Consider the following 13962-nt stretch of genomic DNA (forward strand, 5'->3'; position numbering starts at 1 on the left):
ACGTGTGTTCTCACATTTATCTTATCACTTTCCTAGTTCATTCAAGTTCGATAACCGTCTTTAGGTTAGTGAGTTCCTGGACGAGGAGGACGTGGTGCACATCGGCCAAGGCTATCCAGCGTAATGGATCTAAGCGGGAACAAGATCCATGAAACCAAGGGTTCTGGTAGCATAATCACGTAATTTCTCGACATTGAAGTAAAGCATATCGTTGCCATTACGGCCTGGCACCAGCGCTGGCCCAAAAAGGTCCCGTCTTCTGATCCAGAGGTCGTTGCGAGTTGCAGGACGCGGGAATATAGTCTGCACAACAGGTAATAAGCATGTGAAAGAAACATAATAATATACCTAGAATATACCTCACTCTGTTGTAGGGTGGGCATGCCATTACTGTCCCTGACAAAGAGCTCAACAGTCCCCGAGACGCGAGCTCCTTGTAGCCTTGTCCATTGGACAATAATAACAACATTAGTAGAGCCATTACCACCCACTAGCAATAGCCCCATGCCCTTATGAAGTTGTTCCTTTGACTCACTCCAGCCAGACTCTACCGCAAGAGTCGGTAGGTAATCATGCTCAGCTCGGAAGAAGAAGTCCGGTTCCTTCCAGGAGCCGCTATATGGGCCAGATCTAAAGTAAAGGGCTATATATGTTAGCTTAGAGTCCCTATTTAGGTCATAAGATAACTTGACAGTTATCAAACCACTCAGCTAAAAAGGCGACCAGACAACCATCTCCATCTAGTAGGGATGATAGCAGTAGGGTCAGCACAGCAGGGATACAACAAACTTACTTGTGCCGACACTTCCATAAAACAGCTCCTCTTCTTCTAGTGTGATGTCGCCATTCAAAAGCCAGCCAAGCGGTAGTTTAAACAACCACGGCTGGATGCAGTTGGTTATCTCGGTGTGCTTGACTTTAATCTGCAGCTCACGGCTCTTACTGTTGTAGCTTTTTCTGGATGTTTTCTGGATGAGTAGGACAAGGTTAGACGCAGAAGGCCTTGACTTACCGAGAGGGAATCTTCTCATCAGTAAGCTGATACACAGCGTCCGCCCACGAGGGAGGCACGCCGGTAAATATAAACTCATGATACTCCCTGCTTTGACGCAGCGAGGAGACGACGTGATGTGTAAAATCAGCCTGCTTATCAAACTGATTTGCCGAAGTTACAGTCATGATTGAGCTTGACTGAGGAGTAGGGGTAGAAAATGGAACATCTGGCATGATAAAGAGAGGGTGGATGGGAAGATGCCAGCCCAAAAGTGTCTAGACAACGATTGCTAGCACTGAACAGCTTCAACAGAAGGGCTCTATTGAGATTTAAGAAGCAGATGCTGAAATGAGAAGGTCAACTCTCTCCAGCTAAAGAAACCCAGACACTGACTGGCCTCTGAGAGTATAAGTGGGAAGTGAAAAACTGCCATCGACTTGTCATAATGAGGTATTACCTATAGAAGTAAGCATTCAACGCGTTTAATCCTTATCTTCTCAACCTGCTACTCCCATGATGTACGACTGCTACCCGCCGCTTAGACTCTTATATCCTTGGATTTTAATGGCTTTAATAGGGTACGCGGGGACTATGGCCGGGGCTTTCGAATGGACATTTTACACTGGAGGCAATGTACGTGGTGGGGAGACTATGGAATGCGGCATATGGGACTTCACTGATAGCTGGCACGCTTAGTTATCCTTCTTAACTTATGAAACTGGGGAGATGGGCATATTTAACTCTAGTATATAATTGCAAGCATTTGTGAGCCTGTTTGTAAATAACGTAGCTGCGGCATGGCCCTGCGCAGATATTGGAAATTCCAGTTCTGTTAGCTGGGTGGATATAGCGAGGCGTGGATGGCAGCGTCGCTGATGATAGCTGGTATTTTGCACTACAGATCTGACACTCAAACCAGTCCATGCCACAACCCGAATTTCTCATTTACAAGCTGTGATACATGGACTATTCTCCTTCTCCACTATCATCACTGCTATATCTCCAGCCAGTCGATCCGCTCGTGAGCCGCGCCACACCTCCTTTATAGGCTGTCCTCCCATCTTCTCATAGCCTTCCTTCACCGCTTCAGCAATTGCTGTGCCGCCCACTGAGCTGGCAACCACAGTGCTTTTCACATCCGCAAAGTCTAACTGTGGTAGTGACGCCCAGAATCGCGTTCGTATTGCTTCCACCACTAGCAGCAGCAATGCTGTCGCGTTGATTGCTGTGATCAGATAAATATAAAACGGCTGTCCAATTCGATACGCCACCACCTGAGTGATAACGTCTCTGACCTCATATTCTTGTGCAATCACTAGCTGGGCACTTGATGCGCCTACATAGGCTGCGTCCCAGAGGACCTCAGCGGTATCCTGTACCGCTTGTAAAGGGTTCACCGCGCCCTTGCCGCCTGCAGCATAGTACGTGCGGTTAATGTTGCGGATAAACATGTCTCCAATAAGAGAAGTGTAAGACGTCGTGCCAATCATGGAGAGGGAGGCTGCCGTGTCGGCGCCGCTCCAGACTATGTACTCCGGGGCAGGCGTGAACTCATCAACCTTGGCCAGCGTCTCCTGGGGCTTAACGGTGATTAGGCGCTCAGTAAGATCAACGTGCACAGTAAACAACGTTGGCGAATAAGTGGCGTTGCAGAAAGTCGCATTCAGGACGCTGTACTTAGAGGAAGCACCCATGTAGAACGCCCAGTTATGCGTATTTGCTGCAGCAATGGCGAGCGTGATTCCCTGTTGGCTTGCCACGTAGAAACCATCATTACCAGGAAGATGTACATAGTAGACTGGAACAGGGGAGGAAGTAGTCAGCTCGAGCTGCATGGCGAAGTTGGTGTCATAGTCGCAAGTGTACTGTGTTAGATATCCAGTATCGTTATAGGTGTAGCTTCGGATGTACGGGTCTAACGTGAACGAATCATTCAAACCAACCGTAGCACCCATACCATACGACCGCCCGTAATACGTGAAGTTAGTGTTGTCACTCTTGGGGAAACGCTGCGGAGATTCAGTCGTATTGGTAGCAGTTGAGCCATCATTGATGAAGTAACTAAAACGATCTGAATGATACGCGTATGAGAAGACACCTAATTCACTGTAGACTCTTGGACCGCCTTGTATCTGATAGGTGTACCAATTGTTATTGTTCCAGAGATTTGAGGTTGCATTCGTCCAACGTGCAGTAGGGATCGAGAGCGGTGTCTGGCCGGTCAAGACAGTGAGGATGGGGGTGATAGCGCCGGCCCAGACGGCAGCTGGAACCAGAGCAGCCAAAGCAGTTAAGAGTAGGACTGGCAGCCTGATGCCTCCCAAGGACCAATTAATTTGGGATGTTGTCACGGAGCTGAAGAAAGCCACAGTATCAAGAAGCATCGGCCTTCGGGTCAGCCAATTGCGCGCCCAAAAGTTAGCCATAGACCTCACGGTCGCCACTAGAGCCAACCCCAAAAGACTAGCCAGAGTCTGAACGATTAATTGCGTTGTGGCTCGGTTGGCTGAGATCCAGTCATACTGTTTGCCCTTGAATGTCCAACCGTCAACCGGGCCGGTGATGAGGAGAAGGCTGATGCCATTGCAAAGAAGCAAAGGTGGAAAGAGTAGCAGCTTCCTGAAGCATGATTCCAGATTCGCATCTAGCAAGCGACTGCCTTCAGCTTCTTGAGGAGTCGAGTTTAAATTTTCTTCTTGGGCAATTGTCTTGTATGTTGACATTTCCTCCAACTTGTTTGCCTGGATTATCTGTCATGAGAACTAGGAAACTAGACACAGAAACGGCGTACTATATATACACTGAAGAGGGGCTGGTGCCTAATAGTCAAGATACCGAGATAGGCGCTATTAGCGGGGTAGACAACACACCAATAGTAGTGCCGACACTTCCATAAAACAGCTCCTCTTCTTCTTATAGTGTGATGTCGCCATCCAAAAGCCGGGGGGGGAGAGGGGACACCTGACCTGATGGCAGGTGTTACTATGAATCCAGACAGGCCCGAGGGCTATCATATACGAGCTATATATCTTGATGTGACATCCCTTCCTTGCCCTTAAATATTTTACTTTCCTTTGTTCGCACTGCCTGGTTATTAAAGATTTTGGCTACTTTTACAAGGTGGTTTAGTATATCTAAGTTTAGTAGGACGTCAGCTTATAGAAAAGACTCCCCCGGCATGCCCCTAGAGAGGGCCGCTGTATGGGTATGAATACTACTACTCCTCCTCCTCCTACTAACCGCCGCTCAACCAGTAAAAATAGCGGGAATCTCAAAAACCACTACTGCAGTTCTTCGTATTAACAATTCCGAGAGGCGTTAGAAGCCTAATTCCATCTATCGGCGAGAGCTCCTCCTGGAAGAAATGCCTGTACCGCAGCATTCCCTCTGTGGTATAGCCGTAGGTACGAGCAAATAGAAGGGCATTCCACTCTAGCTCTAAGTCCAATCCACCATATACTGCGACCTGCTTTGCGGTACCATAGATACAGCAGCAGGAGAGCTATGGGGTCCCTTTTCCGGAGCAAGTCTTCGAAAGGGCCATGGATACTGCGCGCGAAGAGTTGAGTTTGGCCTGTTGTGACCTCGCTATCCGGGAGGTCCAGGATTTGGGACACTCCGTGGGCGGCATGAAAATACGGGTTGTTTCTCGCAGTAGATGCGTCGTCGAGAAGACACAGGGCAGCCAAGGCCCGTGGTATACCATCTATGCCCTTCTCTGGCAAGGGCGAATGCATAATAGCAAAGGTCCCCGCCATGACGCTGAAAAGACTGTCCGGTCGTAGCGGGTTCACTATGTGCCACAGTGCCATTTTACCCTTGCTCATACGTAACCAGTCCAAATCGGAGTAGCCAGAGGACTTTAACGGCCACGATTCTTCCGGCGTGCATGCATCAGGGGACGAGAAAGTCAGGATAGCCAGAGCAGCCGCAGTGGCCCAGATTGGATCCTTATCTTTCGCTTCAATCGGTTCCCTTAACCGCCTGTTGAGAAGAGCTGTGCTTTGCGACCAGTGGTAGCACTCTTCTAGACTGCGACGACAGCCTAATGAGCTATTCAGATGGCGGTCATATGTAAATGCCACAGCTAGAGAGGCGTGCATTAAAAAAGGGTACTGTAAGGCGTATGTTAGCCGGGCAGAGGCCATAATGCATGATCCCGCTTGGATTCTGTCTGACGGTGACAGGATCAATCAAATTATACTTACGGCGAAGGCTAGTCGCAGGAGCCTGCGATTGATGTGTATCATATTAGGGTCATCTGGGGTAATGAGACTTCGTCCAAGATATCGGGTGATGAAATCTTGACACTTTGCGTTCAATTGATAGGATATGGATTCGTCAGCTGTCCAGACAGCACTGGCGACAGGGGCTTGAAGCTCTGCTTTTCCTCGAACCACCAAAGGCCTCCCTGTGTCAGCGGCGACGGGCTGTAGGTCTGGAATATTAAGCATGAAGTTGCATAATACCCCGAATGAACTACATCTCTTGCAATGTGGTTTGGTCTCGTCGCACTAGATCCGTTCAGCCAAGCACCAGTCTAAGAAGGCCGAGAGCCACGCACCTTGAGTTTCCGGAGCTTGCAATTTCGGCAGCCAAATCTGGACCGCCGCAGAGTCCTACGCTCCCGAGCCTCTCTTGGACGAGTCGAGGCCATACTTGGTTAATTGTCAATACTTTGCGCAGCTTGCCTGTAAAAGATGAGGTGGAGGAGTGGCCATGGTCACCCAAGGAGTCCAAGGACACTAGTGACCTTAGTTCCACATCGTCACAAGCACCTCAGTATATGCTTAGTTGCTAACCTCCTTTCGGAAACACACCGTCCACGCTAGCTATTCCTCGGATGCGGAGGTCTCTGATTGGCTGCGAGCTCTGCCCTGACTATATCACTACATAAAAGTGTAAGTAGTTGAATGATAGCGGAATTGTATAAATAGAAGGTCATTCCTCACTATCCTAGGAACAGAGGCTGATGTCTATAGCATCAGAACCATAATTTACAAAGCCCAAATGGCCACCCACCTCGCCGCCGTCTCCCCGGCGAAAGGCCAACCCTTTGAGGTCCAAACCCGGCCCACCCCAAAGCCAGGACCAGACGAGCTCCTCATCGCTGTCAAATCCGTAGCTCTCAACCCGGCAGACGCCTACATGCGTGACCAAGGGCTCTTCATACCGGCGTACCCCACGGTCATTGGCTTCGACATGTCGGGCTTAGTCCTCGAGGTCGGCGACAACGTCCCAACCGGCGCCACAGATAATGATCAAGGCCCCTCCTTCCGCCCGGGTATCACCCGCGTCGCCGCCTACGCCGCCTCTTACTGGAAGTCCTGCGACCCAGACTACGGCGCTTTCCAGGAGCGGTGCCTCGTTCCCTGGCAGCATGCTGTGCCCCTTCCGGACGAGGGCCTGGCTTGGAACGACGCGGCAACCTTGCCCGTCGCCGTTGAGGTACCCCTTAACGCGTGGGATGCCATGGGGATCCCCCCCGCGGGAGCGGGAGAAGCCACTGCTTCTGCTCCTGTCCCTGCTGGCTCCACCGGTACCGATACCGACACCAACGGAGGGAAGCAAAAGCATATTAATAACAAGGAGAAAAGAGAAGCTCTTCTAATCTGGGGTGCCTCTTCTAGCGTCGGCACCATGGGCGTACAAACAGCCCGGCTGCTGCGGGACGATCCCAACTCTTCTTTCGCGGCCGTGTACGCCACGGCTGGATCGGCGAATATGCGTTATGTGCGTTCACTGGGCGCGGACCGCGTGTTCGACTACAAAGACTCACAGGTTGTGGATACAATCTTTTCGGCGGCCAAGGAGGACGGGTTAGTGATCCGGCACTGTTTTCTTGCTACTGGACAGCTGGCGCCATGTCAGGCTGTGCTCAAGGCATTCCTCGGAGAAGACCCAGAAGGGAAGACGGCGAGGATCGGGTCGGCACCCGTGGTTCCGCCGGATGCGGAGGTCGTGAACGGGATAGAGACGATATTTGTGGTGCCGTCGACGGTGGAAGGGGAGAGGCTGGAGCAGTTCCGATACTGGATTGGGACGTGGCTTAGGGAGAACCTCGCCAAGGGAAGCATCAGGCCGAGTCCGGAGCCGAGCGTTGTGGGAAAGGGTCTGGGAGCTATCAATGCTGGGTTGGACAAACTGCTGCGGGGGGTGAGTTGTACAAAGTTGATTGTTGAGCTTGCGGAGTGAGAGCGTTCGGGGTGTTGACAAGGGTATAGAAAGAATTGGCATAGAAGATAAGATGATGCATAGAAGTAGGACGCTAACTAAAGAACAATTATACTTATTCACTATTGCCCGCATCAGCCACTTACGTATCTGGACACCTGTGTACTTGGTGAATTAGTAGCTAGTATATTGCTATTGCCTGCCTGCTAACCAGTATGTTACGACCGTCATAGCTTATATATTTTCCTCTTCCCTCGGACCTGATTTGTGGCTTCTAATCGGTATAGGAGGGGGAGTCCCAGACACACGCGACAACATTTAATCAGGGGATGTAGTGGCCAGTAAGCCAGTTAGAAAGAATAGAGGGGCGATGGATATCGTTATGGAGGGAAAATGAGACGTTGGAGGTGGACCCATTGATGGAATGGACCTGAAAATATCCGCCTTGATGATTATTGACACGAACATGAAGCAGAAGGTGAGCTAGAAGTAGGCATACAAACGAGTCAGGTGCCTTGACAATGATTTCTAGCATAGTATGAATAATAGTGCAGAATATGTTCAACCAAAGGGCCCTACTGAGGTTGGAGAAAGTTTAGGTTGTTGGGACGGGAGCAGTCAACCCTCTTCAGCTAAAAAGCCTCAGACACCAACCCATGCTGTCCTATTGGTAGATTTGTCATAATGATGTATCTTATAGAGCATGTGGATGATCTACAGATCTAAACTACATAACTTGGAATCGATCATCTTCTTCATGGTCCGGCCATGGCCTGTGGAGACCCCGTAAGGCTGGTAGAATAGTTCTGGTGAAGAGTTGATGTTGATCACCCCCACATATTACACCATCCCTCCGCGCAGTCCTTGCCAGGACAAGTTGATGATTGAGCCATACCTGTACTGCATCATGACACATAAACACATCAGAGATGTACCTGGGGCCTGTCTTCATATAATTGTTCCCATACTTGACCCCTCCTGATTCCGTGATTGACCCTTCTGTATGCTTGCTCTCTGTCCTTAAGCCCGACACGTCTAATGCAAGTATATCTCCAGTATCGGCGGATCAGAAACGACGTCAGGAGTTCGCTGAAAAGCGGACCGGTAGGTACCATGCAATTCATTGGAAACATTAGTAGAGAAAAGCTGATTCCCTAGACAAAACATTCAGATGCTAGTGGGAGTGCTGAAGAAGGACGACACTCCTCAGATCCCGAATTCGTTGACGATGTCGTCTCAAAGGTCTACTCCTCTGACGACATCGGCGCAATAGATGCACATTGCTGGAATGCGGCATCCAAATGGATATCCACTGTGATCATTTCGTCCATTGCGGCGTTGGTTTCCTTTGCAGGAGCTATTGATTCCGAGGCATCCTCAAATATCTCATCCGAGTTCGGAATCAGCGAAGAGGCAGAGACATTGGCAACTGGTAGGTCTCTACTGCGCAATATCATACAGAACTAATACCCGTATAGCCATGTTTCTCTTCGGGTTTGCTTTTGGAGCCCTTGTGACCGGTCCCGTATCCGAGACTTTTGGCCGCAACGCGGTCTACGTGACGTCCCTGGTTATTTTCATCATCTGCGCCGTGATCACAGGTTGCTCCCACAGCCTTGCCCTACAAAGCATTTTCCGCTTCTTCGTCGGATTCTCTGGCTCCAGTCCATTGGTGTGCGCTGGGGGTTCACTGTCCGACCTATGGACCACGACCCAGCAGGTCTATGTTTTCCCCGTATTCTCTATTATATCGTTCGTGGGCTCCGCTACGGGACCATTGGTTGGAGGATACATTGCCGAAAGCGGAATATCCTGGAGATGGGTTGACTGGGTGACTGCTCTCGTCGCAGGGTTCTTCCTCGCGACGGTCGTCTTATTCTTGCCGGAGACATTCCGACCAGTTCTCGTACAGCTCAAAGCGAGGGAGATACAGCGTGCCACCGGAACCGACAAGCACAAAGCGTCGACTGAGAAGGAACGCAAAACCTCGCTGGCTATGCAGATCCTCTTCGGCATCTGGCGACCCTTCTACCTCACCGTCTACGAGCCCATCGTCGTCGTTTGCGCGCTCTACCTGTCCATCATCTATGTCATCCTCTTTACGTGGCTAAACGGCTTCAATTATATATTCGCAGACACGTACTCCTTCACAAAGGGACAGGTGGGACTCTGCTTCCTCGCCATGTTCGTCGGCAACTGCTGCACCATACCCTTGATCCCGCTCATCTACAAACTCTACACAAAAGCCCTCCACAAGGCTCAACAACGCCACGAGTCTTCCAAGGACGAAGCCGACTCCAATCCCCGATCCACCAAACCCCCACCAGAAATTCATCTCTACTATGCCATGTTCGGCGCCCCCACTATTCCCCTATCTCTCTTCTGGATGGCGTACACCGCGACCCCGCATATCTCGCCCTGGGTACCCATTGTCGGATCCCTCCCATTCGGCTTCGGCTTCACCACCGTGTTTGTCTCCTGCTATCAGTACCTTACAGACTGCTATGGTATCTGGTCCGCTTCCGCGCTGTCGAGTGTGAATTTCGTGCGGTGTCTGTCCGCCGGCGGGATGATGCTGGCTTCGATGCCGCTGTATGAGAATCTGGGGGTGAAGTGGTCGTTGACCTTGCTGGGGGCTGCGTCTGCGGTGCTGGTGCCGGTGCCGTTCGCGTTTTGTAAATGGGGGGATCTGATTCGGAGGAAGAGTAAGAATGCGTTGGCTTAGTATAGATCACGGCGTTGTGGTTTAGATTCAACCTTGTTGTGTGACATTTGCGTATCTGCTCTGTAACGTGTGTTTGCAGCGGGAATATATGTGAGCCCGCAGTGTTCAATATCTACCTAAGGGTAGAGCCTTTGTGCACCTTACATAGAGGAACATGATTTTTATGATTGCTCCCTAACCAAGGAGTGGCTAGTACTTCTTGAAGATTTCCGACAAGTCGTTGTAATTAAGCGATTCAAAATTTGCAGACATAGCTCCTCTAGCCGTCCGCGATTCCGGCTATGTCTAAATGCGGAACTTAGAAAGGTCCCTATTTACGTCCCTTGACCTTGTCTCCAGCCACGCCGATCAAATTTCCATATTTCAGCGTGTCAATGGTTGCGGTGTACTGCTTCGACGAAGGCGATGTCGTGAGAATCATCGCCGAAAACCCGTCGTCTCCTTCGCCTGTCAGGAAATGCTCACGCAGGACCATGGTCAGCGGCGACGATCGAAAAGGGATACGAGTCTGCTTCTGGGCCATCGCCCGAATGACTTCCTTCAAGGAAAGAAGATCGGTATTGATCTGCCTCCCTTCCTGCTGCTCCTGGGGCGTCTGCTTCGCCCGAATCGCCGAAACAGAGCCCTTGTCGTGGTAGTACTCTGAGCCAGCCAGGTCCACAAAGACTAGTTTTCCACCCAGACAAGCATGGGGACAAGAGCGTTTGACTGCCTCCACATGTTCCTCAGCTTTCTGGACATACGACTCGAATTCCGCCTTCTTCGCCTCGGCCTTATCAATCGCCGCCTGGTTGATCTGGTAGTCCGGATTCGGGGCAAACTTGCCATCCGGCGTCCGGATAAACGCCTTGAGATTCTCCTCCAGGTAGATATCCGACGCGCGTTTCCCGACAGGGACAAGCTCCGACTGCCGCTCCACAACCGCGTCCCTCGCGTCCAGGAGCTCCCGCGTGACAATCTCGACCTCGAAAACAGCATGCGTCCGGGAACTCTGATCGTGCACCGTCGACGTCCCCGTCGCCCTGCGCCCAATCCCCGCCAGCAGCTGGGCGTGGAACTCGTCAAAGGTCGAACAGGCCTTTGTGACGATTGGTCGCACGCGGACTTTTCCGTCGGCGAACGTTTCCGTCTCGCCGCGGATGTGCGTTTTGCCGTCCTGGCCTTCGCGGATGTGGCATTTGCATCTGTCGTTTAGGAGGTCAAAGGCGGTGTTTTTCCTGAGCTCGTACATGCGCAGTCCGAGAAGGAATCTCTCGTTCTCATTAGTGCCTACATTCAGCTGGTCGAGCTGCCCGTAGAGCGCTCGTGCGGCCGATAGGCACAGCCCGAACTCGTCGGGATGCTCGAAATCATACCCGATGATGGTGTGCGACTTGCCGCTCCCTGAGTGTCCGTAGGCGAAGAAGTTGCAGGATTGCCCGTTCAGGACCCGGGGCAGGGTCGGTGCTACCACGGTCTCGAAGACGACTTTGTTGTTGTCATTTGCGGTGAAGATGTGGGTAAAAGCCGGGTCGCTTTTCCAGGGGCGGGCCAGTTTGTGCGATGGCGGTGGGGTGAGTGAGAGCGCGGAGGTGTTGTTGGTGGGATGCGCGTGCTGTGTTCGCGCAATTTCTGGGGTGTTGGCCTCGGATGGCGACAGAGGGCGCCAGCGGATGAACACGTTTATTGATGGCATGACTTCTGATCCAATTGTTTGGCTATTGATCTCAATTGAAACGGAGTACGCTGTATTTGAGTCCAAGATTAAGAAACAGCCCCCAAACTAGGCAGCAGGCACCAGCGCCATGTCTCGGGCAGGTAGTAATGACCGCCAATGTACCTTGACCATCTCTGATTTTGGTGGATCTCCATACTGACGTTAGCGACTACCGAGTCATGCTAATTGTCTGATATGTTTCAGCGAATGAGGAATGTCAGCCTTGAAATACCTTTTATGGTTATACCGTCGTGGCCGCTTGGACACTGTTGGTGCCTAAGGCAACGAACATACACCAACTGGTCCATGCCTCAGGCATCACTTTTGCCATCGCCGATGTTGTGTTCGAGCAAACCAGCATTGGTATCCAACTGGCCCCAGCTCAGAAGCGATGATAAATGACTATCTCTTACTTCAAGAGCTAAATGATGATCGGTATGTCAGACTCCTATTCTCCGACCTCCTTGACCAATCGTCCACTCCATTAATTGCGTAGCCCAGCCCTAACTCCGTTATTTCCGCCGGTCTTTACCAGGAGAACGAGCAATAGCAGACCAACAGCTATTGTGCGGACCAAGTCAGACAACTTCTTGAAGCTATCGGTTTCGATATTCTTCCGTCGGCTTAATATTCTCCCTTCTCGATTATCTCCGCGAATCCAACCGGTTCCCGAACGGCGTTTATACTCTGTTTTGAAGATATAAACTGGACGGCTCGGCCGTCAAGATGATTCCCAGAAACCAGCACAAACCTCAGAACAAGCTATCTGAATCATCATCGCATCTGGCACTGTGACTTGACCAACATGACCCAAAAGTACGCCAAAGACCAGCCCGCCGGCTTCACCAACCACATCGAACCCATCGCCATCGTGGGCGTACGTCTGTCCCATCCTCCCCTCCAAGACATCTGCTAACAATGACACCAGGCCGGCGGCACCGTGGGCAAATACATCACCCAGGAACTTCTCCAGACAGGCCAACACACCGTAACCGCGCTCACGCGCGCAGACAGCAAAAACAGCCTTCCCGCGGGCGTCCGCACCGTCACCGTCGACTATGACAATGAGTCTACTCTGGTCGCAGCCCTGCAAAACCAACAGTTCCTCATTATCACATTAAGCGTCACTGCACCAAAGGACACCCAGAGCAAGCTGATCCAGGCCGCTGCGAAAGCGGGCGTCCCGTATGTGATGCCAAACTGCTACGGCGTGGATATCACCGACGAGAAACTGCTGAAGGAGTCGCTGGCCGGGGAGCCGGTGAAGCAGGCTTGTGCCGAGATCGAAGCCACCGGTGTTTCGGCGTGGGTGGCGCTGGTTTGTGGCTTCTGGTACGAGTTTAGTTTGTCTACGGGGCCGGAGTGGTTCGGGTTTGATTTCAAGGAGAAGAAGGTCACGTTTTATGATGATGGAAGTACCAAGATCAATGTGAGTACGTGGGAGCAGTGTGGGCGGGCTGTCGCGGCTTTCTTGAAGTTCAAGGAGTTGCCGGAGGACGAAAACGACAAGAGCCCGACGGTGAGCGGCTGGTCTAACAAGCCGCTGTTTATCTCGAGCTTCCTGGCTAGCCAGAGGGATATGTTTGAGAGCTGGAAGAGGATTACTGGGGATAAGGACGAGGATTGGACGATTGAGTATGAACCCACCGCTGAGCGGTATCAACGCGGCATTGAGAGGATGCAAAAGGGTGATCGCAGGGGCTTTGCGCAGGCCCTGTATGCGCGGGTCTTCTATCCAAATGGGGGTGGAGACTATGAGAGCCGACGGAGGCTGGATAATTCTGTGCTTGGACTGCCTAAGGAGGATCTCGATGAGCGGACCAAACGTGCCAAGGAGATGTTTGAGAGCGGTTATTCTTACTTTTGATCTCCTCTGTTGACTGATTGTCGGTATGCCGTTCTTTATGAGAGATTTTATGGTCAATTTATGATCTTGTCAAAGCCCATACTACCACTACATGGTTTTGAGAATGGCTCTTTCAATGATGCTAAGCATTTTGCCGTGTCTTCACCACTCTGCAGTTCCCTCCTGTGGGGAGCCTAAGCACCAACATCATTTCAATTAGCCGGACGCAGCTAACCCAAGTAGATGAAAGATTTATCGGAGGCTTGCATAGCGCCTCAACAACAGCGGACCAGATGGTTGATCATAGTTGATCACAGCTGACCACACTTCAATGACATCAATCTAATTCAACTGAATTTTAGCTAGATCAGAACAGGAAGGAGAAGCCTTCATAGGCTTGCTTAGCACCTCAAGATATATGGACCGAACAGTTGATCGCAGTTGCCGCAGTTAAACAAAGATTGTATGCTCCTTCAGTTCGCCATTCTTGGTGGGGCGTTCTATTGTGCATTATTGAGCGAAACCAA

At 51.2% G+C, this 13962-nt stretch overlaps 7 protein-coding genes across 7 annotated transcripts; 3 read left to right on the forward strand and 4 right to left on the reverse strand.

Moving 5' to 3' along the window:
- Nucleotides 1-129: 129 nt before the first annotated feature.
- Nucleotides 130-1179, reverse strand: Aud_010839 (uncharacterized protein; the record flags this gene model as incomplete). Its single annotated transcript, XM_043295670.1, has 4 exons — nt 130-303; nt 360-643; nt 794-957; nt 1013-1179. 4 exons carry the CDS (start codon nt 1177-1179, stop codon nt 130-132), a joined length of 789 nt encoding a protein of 262 aa, XP_043151605.1.
- Nucleotides 1180-1935: 756 nt separating this feature from the next.
- Nucleotides 1936-3717, reverse strand: Aud_010840 (uncharacterized protein; the record flags this gene model as incomplete). Its single annotated transcript, XM_043295671.1, has 1 exon — nt 1936-3717. The coding sequence occupies one exon, from the start codon at nt 3715-3717 to the stop codon at nt 1936-1938; it is 1782 nt and encodes a 593-aa protein (XP_043151606.1).
- Nucleotides 3718-4320: 603 nt separating this feature from the next.
- Aud_010841 (Zn(II)2Cys6 transcription factor domain-containing protein) lies at nt 4321-5651 on the reverse strand (the record flags this gene model as incomplete). Its single annotated transcript, XM_043295672.1, has 3 exons — nt 4321-5109; nt 5203-5508; nt 5559-5651. 3 exons carry the CDS (start codon nt 5649-5651, stop codon nt 4321-4323), a joined length of 1188 nt encoding a protein of 395 aa, XP_043151607.1.
- Nucleotides 5652-6004: 353 nt separating this feature from the next.
- Nucleotides 6005-7189, forward strand: Aud_010842 (zinc-binding alcohol dehydrogenase family protein; the record flags this gene model as incomplete). The annotated part of the gene is made up of 1 exon (XM_043295673.1): nt 6005-7189. The coding sequence occupies one exon, from the start codon at nt 6005-6007 to the stop codon at nt 7187-7189; it is 1185 nt and encodes a 394-aa protein (XP_043151608.1).
- Nucleotides 7190-8339: 1150 nt separating this feature from the next.
- On the forward strand, nt 8340-9893 carry Aud_010843 (MFS transporter; the record flags this gene model as incomplete). Its single annotated transcript, XM_043295674.1, has 2 exons — nt 8340-8600; nt 8647-9893. Coding segments are annotated over 2 exons (1508 nt in total), but the record flags the coding sequence as incomplete, so codon positions are not given.
- A 310-nt stretch (nt 9894-10203) lies between these two features.
- Aud_010844 (kinesin family protein) lies at nt 10204-11568 on the reverse strand (the record flags this gene model as incomplete). The annotated part of the gene is made up of 1 exon (XM_043295675.1): nt 10204-11568. The coding sequence occupies one exon, from the start codon at nt 11566-11568 to the stop codon at nt 10204-10206; it is 1365 nt and encodes a 454-aa protein (XP_043151610.1).
- Nucleotides 11569-12394: 826 nt separating this feature from the next.
- Nucleotides 12395-13456, forward strand: Aud_010845 (aromatic alcohol reductase; the record flags this gene model as incomplete). The annotated part of the gene is made up of 2 exons (XM_043295676.1): nt 12395-12466; nt 12518-13456. The coding sequence occupies 2 exons, from the start codon at nt 12395-12397 to the stop codon at nt 13454-13456; spliced, it is 1011 nt and encodes a 336-aa protein (XP_043151611.1).
- Nucleotides 13457-13962: the final 506 nt, after the last annotated feature.

This window comes from Aspergillus udagawae (genome assembly GCF_001078395.1).
Source record: "Aspergillus udagawae IFM 46973 DNA, scaffold_9, whole genome shotgun sequence".
NCBI classification, from domain to species: Eukaryota; Fungi; Ascomycota; class Eurotiomycetes; order Eurotiales; family Aspergillaceae; genus Aspergillus; species Aspergillus udagawae.